Consider the following 20,854-nt stretch of genomic DNA (forward strand, 5'->3'; position numbering starts at 1 on the left):
TTATGACTTCAGTTCTACCAGCTGCTTGTTTCCATGAAAATTGTATTGTTTTGCCTGGAATGTTCCATAGTATGGCATTAAATGTATCAATGTTTTTTAGAAATGCATGCATTCTTACTGAGAGCGGAGACACCTATCCACAAATTTGAGCTGTAACTTGTTGCTTTGCCTGTTCCACCTTGATGGAGACAAACTAATGACAATATCTCCATGGAGACAAGCAGGAGCCAGACTTTCTCCAGAAAATGTCCATTTACGTAGCTTTAATTTGTAGAGATGTTTTGTTTTGTGGTTTGCTTCCAGTGGAAAGTGTCCATGTGACTTTTAGGGCAGCCACCCATTCAGTCTCAAAAACTGTACTGTTTGATCAAAGTGTAAACTGAACACATACTCCTTAAATCATACCTGAGGAGGGAATTGGAAATGAAATAACCAACATTTTTAGGGAAAAGTCAAAGAAAAGTCTGTCCCTTTCACTCAAACAAGTCAAGCAAAAACATTTTATCCGGATCGATTTAGAGTGTTCTCTCATGTGGATCCATTTCCTGCTGTCAAACATGTACTTTTATTTCCTTGAATCGGGTTCTGCGGGGTTAGTTGAACTAGCCTCTGTAGGATAAGTTGAACCGGGCTCTGTAGGGTAAGTTGAACCGGGCCCTACAGTGTAAGTTGAACCGGGCTCTGCGGGGTAAGTTGAACTGGGCTCTGTAGGGTAAGTTGAACTCGGTTCTGCGGGGTAAGTTGAACCGAGCTCTATAGGGTAAGTTGAACTGGGCTCTGTAGGGTAAGTTGAACCGGGCTCTGCGGGGTAAGTTGAACTGGGCTCTGTGGGGTAAGTTGAACCGGGTTCTGTGGGGTAAGTTGAACCGGGCTCTATAGGGTAAGTTGATCCGGGCCCTGCAGAGTAAGTTGAACCGGGCTCTGCAGGGTAAGTTGAACCGGGCTCTACAGGGTAAGTTGAACCGGGCTCTACAGGGTAAGTTGAACGGGGTTCTGCGGGGTAAGTTGAACCGGGCTCTACAGGGTAAGTTGAACCGGGCTCTACAGGGTAAGTTGAACCGGGTTCTGCGGGGTAAGTTGACCCCTGCTCCCATAAAAAACAATGGCAAGAAAATTATGCAAAATGATATTTCAAAATTAATGAACACTTTTTAAAATATTTTTTACAGTCTTTTCCAATCCTCAGACACTAAATCTAGTGGTTTAACTTACCCCAAGACCTGGCTCAACTGCCCCTGCAGCTGGGCTAAGTTGAACCAAAATACTTTTTATTTAGAACACCATGTCTCTTAAATGATGTGTCAGAGAGTGCTTTTATTAAGGTGAACTCTGGTGGTCACACAGAATGAAGCAAACTGACCAGGGGCAGATAATTCAGATTCAAATATTTTATTAGAAAATATAAAGAGCAGTGCATTCTTTATTTGCTTTAATAATATTTTTCTGAGTCTTTTCTGAGTTGAGTTTCCATGCTACAGTTTGTACAGTACAGGTGATAAAGAGAGCTTCAGTAAATATGAATGTGTAATATTCAAATGCCCCAAAGGAGTTTTTCATGTAAAACACAGACAACTCTTCAAAGCTGAAATAAGGAAGTTGAAATGCAGAGTGGCAGAGTGGTTAGCATTCATGCCTCACAGCAAGAAGGTTCCAGGTTTGATTTAGTCCCACAACATCATTTAGTCCTGGCTAGTTCTTGAGTCCCTGGTTTAGAACTGGTTTAGTCCTGGTTCAGACCTGGTTTAGTCCTGGTTCAGACCTAGTTTAGTCCTGGTTTAGTCCTGGTTTAGACCTGGTTTAGTCCTGGTTCAGACCTGGTTTAGTCCTGCTTTAGACCTGGTTTAGTGCTGCTTTAGTCCTGGTTTAGACCTGGTTTGGTCCTAGTTTAGTCCTGTTTGGTCCTGGTTTGGTCATTGTTTAGTCCTGGTTTTGTCCTGGTTAAGTGCCTAGTTTAGTCCTTGTTTGGTCCTGGTTTGGTCCTGGTTTGGTCCTGGTTTGGTCCTGGTTTGGTCCTGGTTTAGACCTGGTTTAGTCCTGGTTTGATTCTGGTTTGGTCCTGGTTTAGTCCTTGTTTGGTCCTGGTTAAGTGCCTGGTTTAGTCCTTGTTTGGTTTTGGTTTGGTCCTGGTTTGGTCCTGGTTTAGTCCTGGTTTTGTCCTGGTTAAGTGCCTGGTTTAGTCCTTGTTTGGTTCTGGTTAAGTGCCTGGTTTAGTCCTGGTTTTGTCCTGGTTAAGTGCCTGGTTTAGTCCTTGTTTGGTCCTAGTTTGGTCCTGGTTTAGTCCTGCTTTAGTCCTGCTTTAGACCTGGTTTAGTCCTGGTTTTGTCCTGGTTAAGTGCCTGGTTTAGTCCTTGTTTGGTCCTGGTTTGGTTCTGATTAAGTGCCTGGTTTAGTCCTGGTTTTGTCCTGGTTAAGTGCCTGGTTTAGTCCTTGTTTGGTCCTGGTTTGGTCCTGGTTTGGTCCTGGTTTAGTCCTGCTTTAGTCCTGCTTTAGACCTGGTTTAGTCCTGCTTTAGTCCTGGTAACAACAACAAAGAAAGCTTGAAGTTCAGTTGAGGAAATTATCCAATAAGAATCCTTGATAAAAATAATCAAAGTTTATTCAGAGCGTAAACATGTTTGCGATGGTGACACTTCAGAGTTGTACTGGTGGTGCGTTCACTGTCTGGCCCGGTGCTGGACTCTCCATGCTGCATTCACTTGCCCACTTCATCCATGACTTTGCGGTTGATCAGGGCTTGTTCCCTCTGGCTCTCTAGCTTGGCCATGTGGATCATGTTCCGCAGCAGGTGGAAAGTGAGATCTATGGAGAGAGGAGGCTCGTTTCTTCTGCTCTTCCCTAGGCCCTCCCTGAATGCCTCGCCGCTGTCCCCAGTCTCCAGAGCGGCACTGGGGGGTCCCGGGGCCAGCAAACGCACCATGGGGGGGTACTGCCTCTTGTTCAGCAGTCGGAGCAGGTGGAGGGCGAGTGGGGAGTCCAGGACAGAAAGGAGTAAGGGGGGAGAGGAGGAGGAGTAAGAGAGGGGAGCGGAGGACAGAGAGAGAGGAGAGGAGACGAGGATGGAAGAGACGAGGAAGAGGAGCAAGGAGGCAGGCTTCATCCTGAAAAACAGCAAAAGGGAAGTCAGACTTTAACCAAATAATACATCTAAAACAGATCAGCTTTCTATTGTTGTTTTAGATTGTAGAATATGATGATGTCATACAACCTGGTGGTGAATTCAGATGTTTAAAGAGATTCTACCATGTTCTAACATTGCTCCCTCAAAAGCATGCTTGAAGAGGTTTCAGATGTCATCCATGCATGTTTGAGTCATTTAAAAATTCACCATAAATATACAAAAACATGATACAAAACTGTACACAGCAACTTGACAAACCTGATGTGAGGTAGTAGTAGTTTCATTAGTGGGACAGTTGTGGCTACCATTCTGTGCCACATCGACAGTGATGTGACGTTCATGAACGAGTCAGGTCTTTTGAATGGTTCCTTAAAGGGTGTATATTACACTAGAGTGACTCTTGTAGCTTTAAGCCATGTTCTAATGTTTTGTCCTCAAAAACAGACCTGGAGTTGTGTTTTGTTTCATTTACACATGTTTGAGTAACATGTAACATGAAACAAAATGAAACATTATTAGTCTGTCTACATCTACAAAGCTCAAAATGCTCTGTTCCACCTTGTGATGTCATGAAGTGGTAGTTTTTAAGTTAACAGCTCCTTTACCTTTAGTTCAGTAGAGATAGGAAATTCCAGGGCTGAAATGATCCACATGATTCTAGTGAAGGTGTATGTAGTTTAAAAACACAGTGGAGCACTTCCTGTATTACCACATGATGACATCACAAAGTGGAGTGTTTTCTGTTTGAAAGAAGAACTCAGCCTAAATCTGCAGGGTTTGTGTGTTAAATGTGTGAATTTCACTCCAGGTCTGTTTTTATGAGGAAACAACATTTGAACACATCAGAAAACAGTGAAATTTAGACTTTTAACGTGAACGGTTGGAACTAGATCTTATTTGTGAAAAGAGCCAAATATTTTTTATCCAAGTTTATATGTAACTGACACTGAACCAACACAAGCATCAGCACAGAAGCGGAGCAGGTGACACGAGTGAGGCTTTGTGCACAAGAAATACATTTGGCAGTTATATTTTTTTTAAGTATTATTATTATAGTGCAATGTTTTAGTTAGAATATGGTGCAAAGAGTAAACTCACTCCCACTTTCATTGTGAGTCATGTACAGTCCTAGCCTTGGACATTTCCCTCTGTGATTAGCCTTAATAAAATGATTGGCTTCTGTCATTTAGGCCTAATTACAGATAAAAGAGCCATTCATACAACAATACATTTCTCGCTTCTTTTTTTAACCACCATTCTGTGCGTAAAAGCGCATGGAGTTTCCAGGTAACAGGCTCCGTTCATTTACGCACAAAACGAAATCTATCTAATAAATGTCGTAAAATAATCTAAACACAAAGGCTGGAAATGTAATTTAAAAGTTTAAAAGTTTGAAAGCTCATTTGTTCCGTTTGTAATGATCCCTCTTCACGCGTAAAAGCGCACACCTGCACCACCGTCCACAGCCCACAGTGTGCTCCACTGCGGTCATTGCCTAAAAGGAGCGCAGACTGCTACAAAAAACAAACGCATGACAAAACTTTATACTGATGATGGAACGGAATTGAACGGGACAGAGTGGACCAGAACGGACCTCATCAACAACAGATACAACGAACATAAGAATCTTACTTTACGCCGTGTCCGTGGATGCGTCCGTGGATGTGTCCGTGGATGTGCAGAGCCCGTCCCGCTGTCCGGAAGGTGTGCGTGTGCTCTGACCACAACGCGCTGTTTTTATGCGCTGCTGTGACGTCAGCGCGTGCACGTGTGTGGAGAGGTGCACAGCGGCGGGTCCCGAGAGGAGGTCGAGACTGAGGGGCCGAGGTGCAGAGGGCTGAGCCCGGACTGAGGGGGCCTAAAGCGGCTGTGGATCAGACATAGGACAGAGGGCCGTGGAGCTGTCCGCAGTGCTGAAAATACATCTTTACTATTCTCGAAAAAACTCCGAGTAAAACGTGAAAGTGGATTCAAAAATATTATGTCTTAAATATTAAGACATTATCAGGGTCGTATTTGAACCAAATCAGGATAGAACAGGTCTAAACCATGTCTAAACCAGATCTAAATCAGGTCTAAACCAGGTCTAAACCAGGTCTAAACCAGGTCTAAACCAGGTCTAAACCAGGACTGAACCAGGTCTAAACCATGTCAAAACCAGGTCTAAACCAGGACTAAACCTGGACTGAACCAGGTCTAAACCAGGTCTAAACCAAGACTAAACCATGTCTAAACCAGGACTAAACCATGTCTAAACCATGTCTAAACAAGGTCTAGACCAGGACTAAACCATGTCTAAACCACGACTAAGTCAGGTCTAAACCATGACTAAATCAGGTGTAAACCAGGTCTAAACCAGGGCTAAACCAGAACTAAACCAGGACTAAACCAGGTCTAAACCAGGACTAAACCAGGACAGAACCAGAACTAAACCAGGTCTACACCAGGTCTAAACCAGAACTAAACCAGGACTAAACCAGGTCTAAACCAGAGCTAAACCAGAACTAATCCAGGACTAAACCAGGTCTACACCAGGTCTAAACCAGAACTAATCCAGGACTAAACCAGGTCTACACCAGGTCTAAACCAGGACTGAACCAGGACTAAACCAGGTCTAAACCAGAAACCAGGACTAAACCAGGTCTAAACCAGAAACCAGGACAAAACCAGGTCTAAACCAGGACAAAACCAGGTCTAAACCAGGTTTACACCAGGTCTACACCAGATCTAAACCAGGACTAAACTAGGACTAAACCAGGGCTACACCAGGTCTACACCAGATCTAAACCAGGTCTCAACCAGGACTACACTGTTTTTTTTTTTAACAAACATGTGGTTTACTCGGTTCATTACCAGCACCTTCAAATATAAAATGCTGAAATAAAAAGTGATTTGTGAATGTGCTGAGGCGCAGGACTGAGCTCCAACAACAAAAACACACATGTTTAAATATGAGGTAACAGGTTTACACAGGAGCTGCAGAATCACAGGATACACATATTCACTCAGACACTGGAGGTTAAGGGACAGGAAGTGTCTTGCAGACTGAAGAAACGTCCAAAAGGAAAATGCACAAATGTTTCTTCTGATCTATTTCAATTATTTACCTTATTTTATCATTTATCATGGCTTATATTTACTGTTGTAGTGTTGAATGGTTTTGTCACAGTGCAAACATTTCAAACTCCATTTTGATACTACGGAATAGACTTTATACTCGATACCGATACCACAATGATAATAAAAAACACTCTTAGACATTAGAATGTGATGCTCCACATTAAATGTTGTACTTTGTGTGTTAAATGTGTGTAATTCCTGTGTGCAGTAGGTTCATAGTGGTCCATGGGTGTATACTAGTCTGTGTCTTATACTTGTGAAAGATGCAGAGACACATAATTATAAACAGATTCAATAAAGGTTAATTTCTGTCCTGTCAGTGAGACATTTTTAGTATCAAGACCTGCTCAAATGAGTATCTAGTTTTGATACTAGTCTTAGTATGGGTTAGCGTCTGGTTTTTGCTACTTTAATTTGGATCTTTGAACAGCTGAAAGTCTCAAAACTATATAAACATCTTTTTTTATTTGCAAAGTGACAGACAAAACCTAGATTCAGTCCCGTTTCATTCCTTGTTTAGCCCTGGTTCAGTCCTGGTTCAGTCCTGGTTCAGTCCTGGTTCAGTCCTGGTTTAATCCTGGTTCAGTCCTGGATTGCGCCTCTTGTTTAAACTGTAAGAGTGCATACAGTTCTTTTAACATTTGAGAGACTGAAGATTGAAGTCTGAACTTTAAACAAATCCAAGACACTCTGCATTTCTGAGCATGAATCTGAGCCTCTCCCCAGGTCCAACCATCTGCTGAAGCAGCCTGACGCCAAATCTCATGAGAAACAGATCAGACTCTCAGGGACCTCCTGTAGACCTGCTGTAGTCCATGTGCCCATCACTACATCAAACTACAGGCCTGCCAGAGTGGTTAGCTTCTCCTCCTCTAAGTAAGGAGGCTGTTAGTTAGACCCCTGATCTCTCTGACTGGAGCGTGCATGTCCTCCCTGCATTACTGTGGCAGAGTGGTTATCCAGTTTCCTCCTCTCAATAGTTTAGTTTAGTTCAGTCCTGGTTTAGCCCTGATTCAGACCTGATGTAGACCTGGCTTAGTCCTTGTTTTGTCCTGGTTTAGCCCTGGTTTTGTCCTGGCTTTATCCTGTTTTAGCCCTGGTGCAGACCTGATGTAGACCCTTTGTGATTTGAAAATATAAACACTGAAACTAATACATTTTAAATACTAAATAAAAAAGTAGATCCCTGTGTTTTTCTGGTGAAGGGTGTGCACCTGCTCGTCTCCATGAAGACAGTACTCCTGGAATGTTCTAAAATATGGCAATGAGCAAATTCACTGTTGGAACATAAAGCTCTTCTACTGATAAATAGAGTTGATAGAGTTGATCAACTTTCATGAAAAAGGCCACAAATCAGGCACTCACCTCACAACAAAAGGATCCCTGGCTCAAATCCTTTAACATGTTTTATTGACAAAATGATGACATAACAGAGTGAAAAGTAAGTAATGACAGTAACGTATTGTTTCAGTCATTCAAACAGGTAAATTCAACATGATTACAACATGAACATGAAACAGCAGCCTTCACCAGAATGAGCTTCAGAAGAGTTTTCTCTGGATGAGAAACAATACATGCATGTGCAGTTAAGACCAAAACTGTTCATACTCAAGATTTTAGTATTTTATATTTATATAATTGAATACAATCTAAAACGAAATAGTGAAATTATAAATTATCAAATATGTCTCAATTATGAATGTAGTTAAGCCATTTAGCTTTGTCCCGTTACAGATATATTGTAAAAGCAGCTCTTAAAGTCAAAATATTTAGTAATAATTATGAGCCAGTTTTATTGTCTGCAAACCATAACAAAATTTCCCTCTGTAAAACAGAGAATTTATAAAGATCTGAATGAGATGAGAAGTCATCAGAGCTGCAGGTTAATGGCTGGGACAGGACCATAGACTGTGTAAAGAAGTGGACTGAGGCGGTGTGACGTCACCCACAGCCAATCAGTGGCGAGAGGTTGAAGGTAACACACCGCCTGCACCACTGGTTTGGCAGGGAGCGGGGGCACCTAGCAACACCGTCAAACCTGTTGCTAACACTAGCAGGGCTCTGGGAAAAAAGGAGCCTAATTTGCCTGTTATTAATATTAATATTTTGATTTAGGAACAAAATAATGAAATAAAAACCCCAGGATCACTTAGAGCGGGTTAATATGAACACTTAAGACTAAAATCATGAGTTTGACAGCAGCAGTTACAGAGAGAGGAGACAGTTTTTACAGAGAAAGTGAATTGGAGGCTGAGTCGATGGGCTGGAAGCGCAGCCCATGATCACTTCCTATTTGGAACGCAGCACCTAGCAGATTAGCTACGCCCATCTTTATATACAGTCTATGGTCAAGATCAAATTGCAGCTCCAGTTTGCAAAAGAAATCTACTCAACTTTAGTGAAGATTATTTGGAATTTTTATAGCATTTTTTAGAAAAGAACTTGTGAATGTTTCAAGTGTCTCTGGGTTAAGTGTGGGTCCACTGTGGGTGGATTCCAGGTCTTCATCACAGCTGGTTGGCCTTCCAGGTGAGGTAGGAGTTCCAGATCACAGCTACGACTTGAACCACAGCCAGCCTGCACCAGAGTAGATTATAGTAAGAAAATAAGACACAGGGAGGGCATCTGACACAGGGACAGTATATTACCTGTGGTGCAGGGGGATGAAGTAAAAGTTGGCAATTTGAACTGGAGGCCAAAGCTGAAACAGAGAGAACAGATTAGATTATCAAGTGAACAGTGGGAGGAGCAATTATTGGTAATTTGAAAAATGTTTCAGATTTAAAGAGGGTGTATTTTAGGGGTATTAACTGTAATACATAACATATTTAGTTCACCATGTTTCCTTTTATTGTTTTGAAAATGCTATATTTACCGTAGACATGCTTTGTTATATATGTTTTGTTAAATATTTTACAAGTTTCACTTTCATTCCCCCCTTCCTTTGCTCTCCTTCAGAGCACTGTCAGAACAATCAGCATTCTGCTAATGACACTACTGCACATCGCATCAGGTCTGTCAAGTTGCTCTGTAAAGTTTTATAACTTTCATCTATTTTCTTCCTCTTATCCGGGGACGGGGCACGGGGCATCAGTCTAAGCAGGGACTCCCAGACTTCCCTCACCCCAGACACTTCCTCCAGCTGTCCGGTGGGAACCCAAAGCGTTCCCAGGCCAGCCCATAGACATAGTCCCTCCAGCGTGTTTTCCCTGGGGCTTCCTCCCTAGGTAGGTGTCCAAGAGTCATCCTAAACAGATGCCCGAGCCACCTCAGCTGGCTCCTCTTGACGTGGAGGAGCAGTGGATCTACTCTGAGCTCCTCCCGTGCAACCAAGCTCCTCACCTTATCTCTAAGGGCGCGCCCAACCACCCTGCAGAGGAAAGCCATTACGGTCGCTTGTACCTGCAATCTCGTCCTACTTTGGTTGCCACTGCGACAAACACTGCAGACCTAACGTCCACAGCTACGAGCAGTCATATGGACAATAGAGGCGGAGAACATAGCGCACTTGGAATCTATGTCTCCACCCTCCCCCGGGATCTGGGAGAAGCTCTGTGACTTGAAGACCCGCTGATAGAGGGCTCCGCCAGACGTTCCCAACAGACCCTCATGATATGCTTGGGCCTGCCAGGTCTGTCCAGCTTCGTCCTCCACCAGCGAATCCTCTTCACCACCAGGTGGTGATCGGTTGACAGCTCTGCCCCTCTCTTCACCCAAGTGTCCAAGACATGCGGCCAAAGGTCAGATGACATGTCAACAAAGTCAATCATCAATCTCTGGGCTAGAGTGTCCTGGTGCTACATGCACTGATGGACACCCTTGTGCTCGAACATGGTGTTTTTTAGGGACAAACTGTGGCAAACACAGAAGTCCAATAACAAAACTTCCCTAGGTTTCAGATCAGGGAGGCCATTCTTCACAATCACCCCTCTCCAGGTGTCACTGTCATTACCCACATAGGCGTTGAAGTCCCCCAGGAGAACAACAGAGTCCCCGGTCGGTGCGCTGTCTAGTACTCCTCACAGGAACTCCGAAGCCGGGTACTCTGCACTGCTGTTTGGCCCTTAGGCCGACACAACAGTGAGAGACCTGTCTCCAACCCGAAGGCGCATGGACACGACCCTCTACTTCACTGGGGTGAACTCCAACACGAGGCGGCTGAGCTGTGGGGCTATAAGCCCACACCAGCTCGCTGCCGCTCCCCGCGAGTAATGCCAGTGAAATGGAGAGTCCAACCCCTCTCAAGGAGTTAGGTTCCAGAGCCCAAGCTGTGTGTGGAGGTGAGGCCGACTATATCTAGTCAGTAGCGCTCAACCTCCCGCACAAGCTCAAGCTCTTCCCCCCCAGCGAGGTGACATTCCATGCCCCCAGAATCAGTCTTCACTGCACCGGCCCCTCACGGATCCTTCCGCGGGTGGTGGGTCCACGGGAGGACGGCCCGGTCACCAGATGCTTGCTGCACCCAACCCAGACCTGGCTCTTAGTCTGACCCATCCCCCAGGACCTGTTTGCCACGGATGACCATACCAGGGGCATGAAGCCCCTGACAATATAGCTTCCAGGATCATTCCTGGAAGCTATATTGTCGGGGGCCCCCGTACTATATTGCACCATGTTAAGGTGGCGGATCAAGGAAGGGTTTTGTATCATGTTTTTGTATATTTATGGAGGATTGTTGAGTGAGAGCATGGATGCCATAGGTTTGTGGGCGAAGCCTTGTACAGAATCTTAGAGTAAACAGATAAGGAGGGTTCAAATAGGCTCAGGAGAGATTTCTAAAACAGTCAAAGATGCATGGATGACATCTAAAATCTCTTCAGGGAGGTTTCTGATGAGGGAACAATGATAAAACATTTGAGAAAGCCCGATTTGCAATTTGGCATAATACCCCCTCTTTAGGTTTAAAGTGATTTAAAGGAGCAGGACTTACGTAGTAGTTTGAGATGAGGGCGTCTGTGTAGTCCTGAAGAAAAGAAAATGTACAAATTAAAACAAAATTATTATCAATGACCACAAAGCTTTTATTCAAGGTTAAAGGTGAACTATATGTGCCACTTGCTTGTCTCCATGGAGATATAGGTTTGTTCCACAGTACATTGGTAAGTGATGATGTCACTTCCAGGTCCAACACACACACACACACACACACACACACACACACAAAATCAAGTTACAGGTCAGATCGGTGGAAATGTACCCCAGCCCTCAGTAAGAAAGCATGGTTTTAAAGGCATACTGACCAATAAAAACACATGGACCTTACAAAATGTAAGATAAATAAATCAGTTTAATCTTTAATCCCATACTGTGGAACATTTCAGGCAAAACGATATCATCTCCATGGAGACAAGAAACTTATGGCCTCCACCAGTTACATGGTGCAGCTTTAATAAAACATGCAGGATATTGCAGATAATAAAAATAATAAATGTATAAATGAGCCTCTAACCATCTGGCGAACTACACTGACGCCAACTCTCAGAGACCTCCTGTAGACCTGCTGTAGACCTTCTGTAGTCCATGCACCCATTACTACATCAAACTACAGGTCTGGCAGAGTGGTTCGCCTCTTCTCCTCTAAGTAAGGAGGTTGTGGTTGAGTCCCGGGTTAAGTCCTGGGTTGAGTCCCGGGTTGAGTCCTGGGTTTAGTCCCGGGTTTAGTCCTGGGTTTAGTTCTGAGTTTAGTCCTGAGTTTAGTCCTGGGTTTAGTCCTGGGTTTAGTCCTGGGTTTAGTCCTGGGTTTAGTCCTGGGTTTAGTCCTGGGTTTAGTCCTGGGTTTAGCCCTGAGTTTAGTCCCGGGTTGAGGCCCGGGTTTAGTCCTGAGTTTAGTTCTGGGTTTTGTGCCGGGTGGGACTGTGGCAGGTTATCCTGTCTCCTCCTCTCATAAGGAGGTTGTGGGTTATACTCCTGATCTCTCTGAGTCTGTTTTTACACCTGTATTTAGTCACTTTCTGGTTCAATTCATTCATGCTTCTAACGTCTAAATGCGTCTCTGTAAATAATGCGTTTTGATTGGTCAGTGATGTAAACAACACTAAACCAGGAAGCCGCTGCTCACAGAAACATGTTTTATTTCTGAGCTGTTTGGGCGGCGTGCGCAGGAGGTCGTCGGTCAGATCTATAATAAATGAGGTTTGGATTCTCTGTTTGTTTGTGAAATGAGGAAACCACAGCTCTGCTCTAAGGGACACAGGAGTAAACACATTGAGGAGTACGAGGAGGGACTGAAATATAAGAGGTATTCTACGGTCTTTTTTTAAACTGCACTGCATGATGATTGACAGGTGGATTAGCCAATCAGAGAAACACATTAGTGTAAATTTACATGCCTTCACAGAGAAAATATTAGAATGAAAGTTCACCATGTTGCAAAGGCAGTAAGGAGAAGCTTTTCCAGACCAAGCCCACATTTACACATTTACACTTTTGTAAACTGCTTCAGCCCCAAAATACCCCCTGGATTTATATCCAGGACTGTCACGTAAAGCCAGACTCTTTCTGAGCATTTTTGCCGTCATCTTATAACTGAATGCTCATACTGTGCTGGCTGGGGTACTTGCACAGACAACTTTTACTTTTGCTCTATTTTTTATCATGTTTTTATTCATATTTGGGGTACTGTGCTCAGTCAAGAGTCACGTGATGTTGCAGTAGTTGAAACATGTCAAATAAATAAACAGACTGGTCTGTTAGATGAAAACAAAAGCAATTTTAAGAAAAAAAGACCAAATTAATCTTTTTGTCATGTTTAATTCACTCTGCTGCCAGTAGATGGTGTGCAAATCCAGATGAGGAGTGCAGACTGATATCTAATGTGTCTAAACGATGGGATGTCAGTGTGTCAGAGAAGGATCTGTATCACTGTACCAAAAGTTCACTGTTTATAAGTGAGGAATAACTTTGGATCTGTTTAAACAGAACTAAATTATGAATTAGTTCTGTCTTTCACGTTTTTAAGACAGTAAAAATCATGTAGAGCACCCTCTAACTGACCCTTTTGAGTTTGTGGAGGTTCTGCTCCAGTGTGAGTCCATTCAGAGCTCCAGACAGACCCAGAAATGCCCCCAGGAAACAGGGAGCGAAGCACAACTGCACAGACAAGAAACACATTTATATTAAGTCACATTTCACAAGCATCACTGATGGTCTCCATGGAAATAGATACACAGAACACTCAACTCAAGATACTCGATGATACTTTGCAGCTGATGTCATCAACATTCCCTGAAGGTGTGATGCTAACTGTAGGCTCTGCTCTGTCTGAAACTCTGTTACTCAAGTTAGACTGAGTATCTGAGCTTTTATTTTTAACACAATCTGACTTAGTTGTAACTACAACAGATGAGCTGATTCATGCTCTTACTAACTAACTTACTTTTTGTGTAAAATCAAACTCCTAAACAGGACCATGAACGTTCAGATTGATCACAAGCTCCTGAAAGTGTGCTCTTTAAATCCATTTTGTATATCTTCTTGCGTTTTCAGACTCCATCTATCTAAAAACTTATCAAGCAAATGTGTGCATTGTGTCACCCCCTGCCCCCGGCATGATGTTACTGCAAAGTATCAATTAATATTAGTATTTTATTAGAGCTAATAAAAAACTAAACTAAATACCTGGTCGACGAGCATCTTCTTCATAGCTGCACTCTTGGTCGTGCCCAGCACCAGTTTGTCCAGGACCTTGTACCAGCTGCCAACCACTGGGCCCTGAGACACAAAGAAGTGTGAAAATGGACTTAAGTTTTTAAAGGGGATATTTTAGGGCTATAATCACTGTACAAGACTGTATAAAGAAGTGAGTGTGGAGACTCATAGTGTTCGGCTCCAGCAAAATGAAACCAGTGAATCTAGCAGTTACAGGGAAGATCAAACCTGTTGCTAATGCTAGTGGGAATGACCTCGGGGAAAGAAGGCGCTTCATTGATCTGTTATTAATGTTCATATCTTGATTTACGGATGAAATAATGAACCCCATGATCACATTTTAAGGCCAAATTGACAATTCTTACATCAGCAGTTACAGAGAGAGGGGGCACGGTTTTTCAGTAGGAAGTGAATTGGAGCCAGAGTCGATGGAGCCAGAAACATGCCCTATTCGAGCGTGGCGGCTAGCAGGTTAGCCGTGTCCATTTATACATACAGTCTATGGGTATAATAGAAACAGGTTAATTAATTAATCACCAGAACAAGCAGCTGAGTTTCATTTACAAATTTTTATTGTTGAAAAATGACTATGTGACATTTTGTAACCCTACATTTTTGTCCTGGAGTTTTTGGGGTGGGGATAGGGGGTAGGTGAAAACACACCTTTTTTGAGCACTCAGGCTTCAAATGCAGGACAAGCTAAGTTCATGTTCGGGAGTGTGATGATGTCATAGTTTCAGATGGAGAGTGGGGCCTGGATAACTCTATGGGAGATTCACTGTTTTTGGAAGAAATCTCCAAACTTCTGAACCACAAATGTTTAAATTTCTCATTATTAGTTTGGGATTGGCTCCACAAACTTGTCATATTAATCTTATGGTTTAAAGTCCTTTCAGCTGACAAGACATCACACATCACATCTTTGGGGTTGAATAATGGGACCACTTTTTGAAGCTAATTTTACTTATTTATTTAGACTTCGTGCCAGTTTTAGTTTTTGTTTTAGATAGGTCCAGTAATTACAGAGATATTAACAATAAACCAGATCAACACATCTGCATCTGACAGTTACACAGAGAACTCCACCTGAGAGTTCTGACCTGCCTCAGGTTAAACTTGAGGGATTCTGAATGTGCTCATGTCACATGTCTAAATACAACTCTAAGTAAACTAATGATGAGTGAACACTGCTATAACATGTTTATAACATGTTATAGCAGACTCGTCCTGCAGAATGCACTTTTAAGAGCTTTTAACCATGTTATTGTTGTTTCAACATTTACTCACCTGAAGTTGTATTTAGAGTGATTCATACATGTTTGAGCAATCTTTAATCACTTAGTTTCAAGACCCTATTCTGCCGATCAACTCCGACACCGGCATAGGGCCACAGCTCTGTACTTACTTCCTTCTCCAATTTCATTTCTTAATTGGTGATACGTGCAGGATTTGGCAGCACGGATTAATCATTTTGATGCAAAAAAGATCTGCAGTTATCCACAGGAGGGCACTGCAGTTTCCTAATGTAGAAGTCAGTGGACTTGTTTCTTTTATTTGTTGCAGTTGTGTTAGATGAATCTTGCAATTTAAAATGTCCAGGTTATAACATGATGATCCACGGGGGTCATAGATTCTGCTTGTGTCTTTAGAGTGACACAAGTACAATATGTCTGCTTTAAAAGTGGATTTTCCAGAATATGTCCCTTTAACTCTAACTTCACTAAAGGTGTGTAGTTTATCTGCAGTTACCACAAAGCAGAAGCCGATGCCCATCATTTTCATGGTTCTCGGGAAGCTGTGATTGGACAGACCCTTCCTCTCAATGAGCTGCTGAGAAACCACATCCCCCACTCCCACCAGAGACCCTAAACACAAGGATGAGCCAGAGAGACCAGGTTATTACAGAAACCCACCAGAGACCATGATCAGCGAGAGAGGACACATGAACATACCACGATGATAACTAAAAAAAAAATCTTTATTTAGACCACATGGCCCGTGGGCCGAATGTGGCCCACCACATCATCTTACGTGCCCCATGACTGTCTTAAAATGTCAGTTTATCAGGAGATACACAGTTACACAGTCATATTGTTTACATCTATGGAAATGTATATGCAATATTTGTAACTTAAGTAAGTAAAAAATACAGAAACAGTTCATTAACATGTTGAAAGTAGCTGCATTTATTTTATATTACATCTGGCCCTTTGAGGGCAACCATTTTGCTGGCGTGGCCCTCAGGGAAAATGTGTTTGACACCCCTGATTTAGACAACAGAATGTGATTTTCAGCATTAAATGGATCTGTGTAATCCCTCAGTTGTCCAGGTATGATCCACAGTAAAGGAAAAATATAAAATCTGTCAAAGCAGGTCTGAAACAGGACTACACCAGGATTAAACCAGGACTACACCAGGATTAAACCAGGACTACACCAGGATTAAACCAGGACTGAACCAGGACTGAACCAGGACTGAACCAGGACTACACCGGGACTACACCGGGACTACACCAGGACTACACCGGGACTAAACTAGACCTAAACCAGGACTACACCAGGATTACACTGGGACTAAACAAGGACTAAAGCAGGATTAAACCAGGACTACACCAGGTCTGAATCAAGACTAAATCAGGGCTAAATTAGGACTAAACCAAAACTAGCAACCAGAATCAGACAGGACCTAAACGTTAAACCTAATGATCTTTCTGCAGCCGATGTGAGTCTAAAGTCTGTGTTGACTCTGGGGTCTATGGACTGGAGGAAAGGTCATTTACAAAACCTGTTTCCCCATGTGTCAGATGCCCTCCCATCTTTCTATATCCCTGCATGACAGAGGCCGTACCACTCTCTTATAATCAATACTAAAACTAGTATAGAAACTAGATACTCATTTGAGCAGGTATCAATAATAAAAAAGTCCCATTCACAAGACAGAAATGAACTTTTCCTGAATCTGTTTATAATGATGTCTCTCTGTATGTTTAACAAGTATAAGACACATAGACTAGTATACACCCATGGACACTATGAACCTACTGCACACTGAGGGTTATACACATACACGGGAATAGAACACAAAGTACAACATTTAATGTGGAACATCACATGTTTTTATCCTCATCATGGTATCAGAATCAGTATTGAGTATCAAGACTATTCCTCAGTATTGAAATTGAGTCTGAAATTTCAGTAACACTAATTTCATGTCTTCAGTATATACAGTGTGTACAGACAGTTTGCAGACCCGCTTAAATTTTTCACTCTTTGTTATATTGCAGCCATTTGCTAAAATTAATCAAGTTTTTTTTCCTCATTAATGTACACACAGCACCCATATTGTCAAAGAAACACAAAATTGTTGAAATTTTTGCAGAATTATTTACTTGGCTGCGTTTATCTTTCCTTTGATTGCAACCAGTTGTCCTGTCCTTGCAGCTGAAAAACACCCCCACAGCATGATGCTGCCACCACCATGCTTCACTGTTGGGACTGTATTGGACAGGTGATGAGCAGTGCCTGGTTCTCTCCACACGTACCGCTATGAATTAAGGCCAAAAAGTTCTATCTTGGCCAGAGAATCTTATTGCTCACCATCTTGGAGTCCTTCAGGTGTTTTTTAGCAAACTCCATACTGGCTTTCATGTGTCTTGCCCTGAGGAGGGGCTTCTGTCGGGCCACTCTGCCATAAAGGCCCGACTGGTGGAGGGCTGCAGTGATGGTTGACTGTCTAGAGCTTTCTCCCATCTCCCAACTGCATGTCTGGAGCTCAGCCACAGTGATCTCCGGGTTCTTCTTTACCTCTCTCACCAAGGCTCTTTTCCCCTGATTGCTCAGTTTGGCCAGAAGACCAGCTCTAGGAAGGTTCTGGTCGTCTCAAACGTCTTCCATTTAAGGATTATGGAGGCCACTGTGCTCTTAGGAACCTTAAGTGCAGCAGAAATTTTTTTCTAACTTTGGCCAGATCTGTGCCTTGCCACGATTCTGTCTCTGAGCTCTTCAGGCCATTCCTTTGACCTCATGATTCTCATTTGCTCTGACCTGCACTGTGAGCTGTAAGGTCTTATATAGACAGGTGTGTGGCCTTCCTAATCATGTCCAAGTATAATCAAACACAGCTGGACTCCAATGAAGCTGTAGAACCATCTCAAGGATGATCAGAAGAAATAGACAGCACCTGAGTTAAATATATGAGGATCACAGCAAAGAGTCTGAATACTTATGGCCGTGTGATATTTCAGTTTTTCTTTTTTAATAAATCTGCAAAAATTTCAACAATTTCATGTTTCTCTGTCAATATGGGGTGCTGTGTGTACATTAATGAGGAAAAAAATTAACTTAAATGATTTTAGCAAATGTCTGCAATATAACAAAGACTGAAAAATTGAAGGGTGTCTGAATACTTTCCGTACCTACTGTATGCATCTATGTAAAAAGAAAACATTGGACTGTTGTTTGAGAGTATTTCTGACCTGCTGTTATGATCTGTACTGTCAGGGGCCGTCTACTCATCAGAGCCTGGTAGGACCTCCACAGAGCTGCCATCTTTTGTTCTGTAACACAAAGACTTAAAACTGAAATAAATCCCAGTTTTCAGTCTGAAACAGGAAAATTTAAAAAAGCTAAAACGTGTTTGTACAAAGCCTGAAAAAATAAGGTTTAAACTCCTCCCTCTGCAACGTGACTCTGGTTTAGACTCATAATGACTACAACACGTTCACCAATTAGTGCCACTGTAATGCTTCTCAAAGTCCTGCTTTACTCCAGGTTTAATCGAGGTTTTTGGACATGGTTTATTCCTGGTTTTATATCTGGTGGTGTAGTCTTGGTTTAGTTCCGGATTAGCCCTTAGTTTAGTCCTGGTTTAGATCAGGTTTAGTCCTGGTTTAGTCCTGCTTAGTCCTGCTTAGTCCCAGTTTAGTCCTGGATTAGTCCTGGTTTAGTAATTACTTCTGTAGGAAATCTTGGTTCAGATCTGGTCTGGTCCCAGTATAGTCTTGGTTTAGACATGGTTTAATTCTGATTTACTCCTGGTTTCGTCACTAGTTTAGAGCTGGTTTAGATTTAGACCTGGTTAGGACTAGGTTCAGAGCTGGTTTAGTCCCTGGGTTAGTACCTAGTTTAGACCTGGGTTAGTCCTGGTTTAGTCCTGGTTTAGTACCTGGTTTAGTACCTGGTTTAGTACATGGTTTAGTTCCTGGTTTAGTCCTGGTTTAGTCCTGGTTTAGACCTAGTTTAGACCTGGTTTAGACCTGGGTTAGTCCTGGTTTAAATCCTGTTTATTCTAGTGTCAAAGTGCCAGCAGTCCAAAACATTGTTTAAAGATTTCTTCTTGTGAATTAAAATCTTGTGTGACCTAAAACACCCAAACCTAAATCTACACACTTCATCCGTTAAAACCGTGAATGCCGAATGTGAGACAGTCCATTGATGATTCTCAAACACTGAAATGAAAACGACCAACTTATTCCTGAGAGTGAAGATAAATCAAACCATTTCATAATTTGTAATTTTATCAGTTTATCAGATTTCGTTATAACTTTAGAGATGCCTAAACCATGCGTTCTAAACTGGAGATTTATGTACAACTTTACTTTGGTGCATTATTTTAATTTACAGCTTCGAAGAACTTGAATTTCATTATGACGTCGCTGGATTTTAACATAACTGCAGAGCTCCACGTGGTTAAGAGTCTAAAATGCAGATTAAACAGATGACCTAACCGGATTTCCCTGTTTTTCTTGTCGCTGTCGTAAGAAAATGAAATATTTTGCAGGAAAATGAAATAAAAGTTGCAGTAGTACCTTTCAGTGCGGCTCATGCAGTTGGGATGATGCGTTCAAGTTCAGACAGACACGCGGAAATCTTAAACTTATTTAAAGATCATCACGAGAACTCCTAAAATGCACAGTTTACGTTTTTAAAAAGGCAAAAATGTCATTCAGCATTCTCAGTTATTTCACTTAAAAACCAATGCATTTTATAAATAAATTGAACAAGGCAAATACTTATGGAAAAGCGTGTATCTATGTAAAAATTAAAAATTTCCTACGAAAACAATTAGACCATTAAACAGCATTGTACGTAATATCCGCCGTAAACATGAACGATATCTCTGCTCCCATCTGCTGGACAAACGAAAGAATGCAGCTATAATGTATTATTTTGTACAAGCTTGATGTGTTCAAATGAGACAATTTTTTGAGGGTCAGAGGAGCAGAGGACAGGGTCAGAGGAGCAGGACGGAACTGGATACAGATGTCATTCCTACAAAGACAAAACATGTAACTCAGGTTCATGAGCCATTTTAATTAAATACATTTTATTTAATTTCAAAATAACAATGAAATATACAATATATATATATATATATATATATATATATATATATATATATATATATATATAAAAGCATTGCCAAATTTGGGCACAAAACAATTTACAATACCTAATGAATCTATATCAGGTATTTGCAGTTGATACTAACATAAAATTTTAAAATTGTCTGAAAACTCAAGGGAAAATACAAAATGGATTAATTTCAGAAGTCAGAAGCCTGTGATCAGTGCGAGTGTTCATGGCCCTCTTAAGGAATTAGATTTTCAACAAAAAGGTGATAGTGAGCCACTGATAAACTGTGCTAATGCTAGCTAGCTTGTGACTGTAATGTTATTTGAGAGGGACTTGTTTAATAGCACAAATCAGCTCATCTGTTATAGTTCCAGCTAAGACAGTTTTTTATGGTCAGATTGTGTTAAATAAAGCACAGATTTAAGTCTAACAGACCTTCAGACAGAGCAGTGCCTGCACTTAGCTTCACACCCCCAGAGAATGTTGATGACATCAGTTGCAAAATATCAACATTATATTATAATACTACATGAAGTATTTTAATAACTATACCATTCTGTTTATGTGTGGGATCAATGTGGTCCAATATAAAATGTAAAAGATATTTAATAAAAT

General features: G+C 41.9%; 2 protein-coding genes across 2 annotated transcripts; both read right to left on the bottom strand.

Moving 5' to 3' along the window:
* Positions 1-1,524: 1,524 nt before the first annotated feature.
* uts1 (urotensin 1) lies at positions 1,525-4,791 on the bottom strand. The gene is made up of 2 exons (XM_055232242.1): positions 4,751-4,791; positions 1,525-3,098 (listed from the first exon to the last, which is right to left on the bottom strand). The coding sequence occupies exon 2, from the start codon at positions 3,095-3,097 to the stop codon at positions 2,693-2,695; it is 405 nt and encodes a 134-aa protein (XP_055088217.1). The 5' UTR covers position 3,098; positions 4,751-4,791; the 3' UTR covers positions 1,525-2,692.
* A 2,828-nt stretch (positions 4,792-7,619) lies between these two features.
* Positions 7,620-19,735, bottom strand: mpv17 (mitochondrial inner membrane protein MPV17). The gene is made up of 8 exons (XM_033991046.2): positions 19,693-19,735; positions 18,361-18,441; positions 15,635-15,750; positions 13,856-13,948; positions 13,232-13,327; positions 11,169-11,201; positions 8,887-8,939; positions 7,620-8,815 (listed from the first exon to the last, which is right to left on the bottom strand). Exons 2-8 carry the CDS (start codon positions 18,431-18,433, stop codon positions 8,746-8,748), a joined length of 534 nt encoding a protein of 177 aa, XP_033846937.1. The 5' UTR covers positions 18,434-18,441; positions 19,693-19,735; the 3' UTR covers positions 7,620-8,745.
* Positions 19,736-20,854: the final 1,119 nt, after the last annotated feature.

This window comes from Periophthalmus magnuspinnatus, chromosome 24, assembly GCF_009829125.3.
Source record: "Periophthalmus magnuspinnatus isolate fPerMag1 chromosome 24, fPerMag1.2.pri, whole genome shotgun sequence".
Lineage (NCBI taxonomy): Eukaryota > Metazoa > Chordata > Actinopteri > Gobiiformes > Gobiidae > Periophthalmus > Periophthalmus magnuspinnatus.

Excerpts from the sequence above, each read along its gene's own strand:
- mpv17 (XM_033991046.2), bottom strand. The coding sequence starts at position 18,433 with ATGGCAGCTCTGTGGAGGTCCTACCAGGCTCTGATGAGTAGACGGCCC. Across the intron at positions 15,751-18,360 it reads AGTACAGATCATAACAGCAG|GGTCTCTGGTGGGAGTGGGG; the intron begins GTCAGAAATACT and ends CCTTGTGTTTAG. Across the intron at positions 13,328-13,855 it reads AGAAGATGCTCGTCGACCAG|TTGTGCTTCGCTCCCTGTTT; the intron begins GTATTTAGTTTA and ends TTGTCTGTGCAG.
- uts1 (XM_055232242.1), bottom strand. The coding sequence starts at position 3,097 with ATGAAGCCTGCCTCCTTGCTCCTCTTCCTCGTCTCTTCCATCCTCGTC.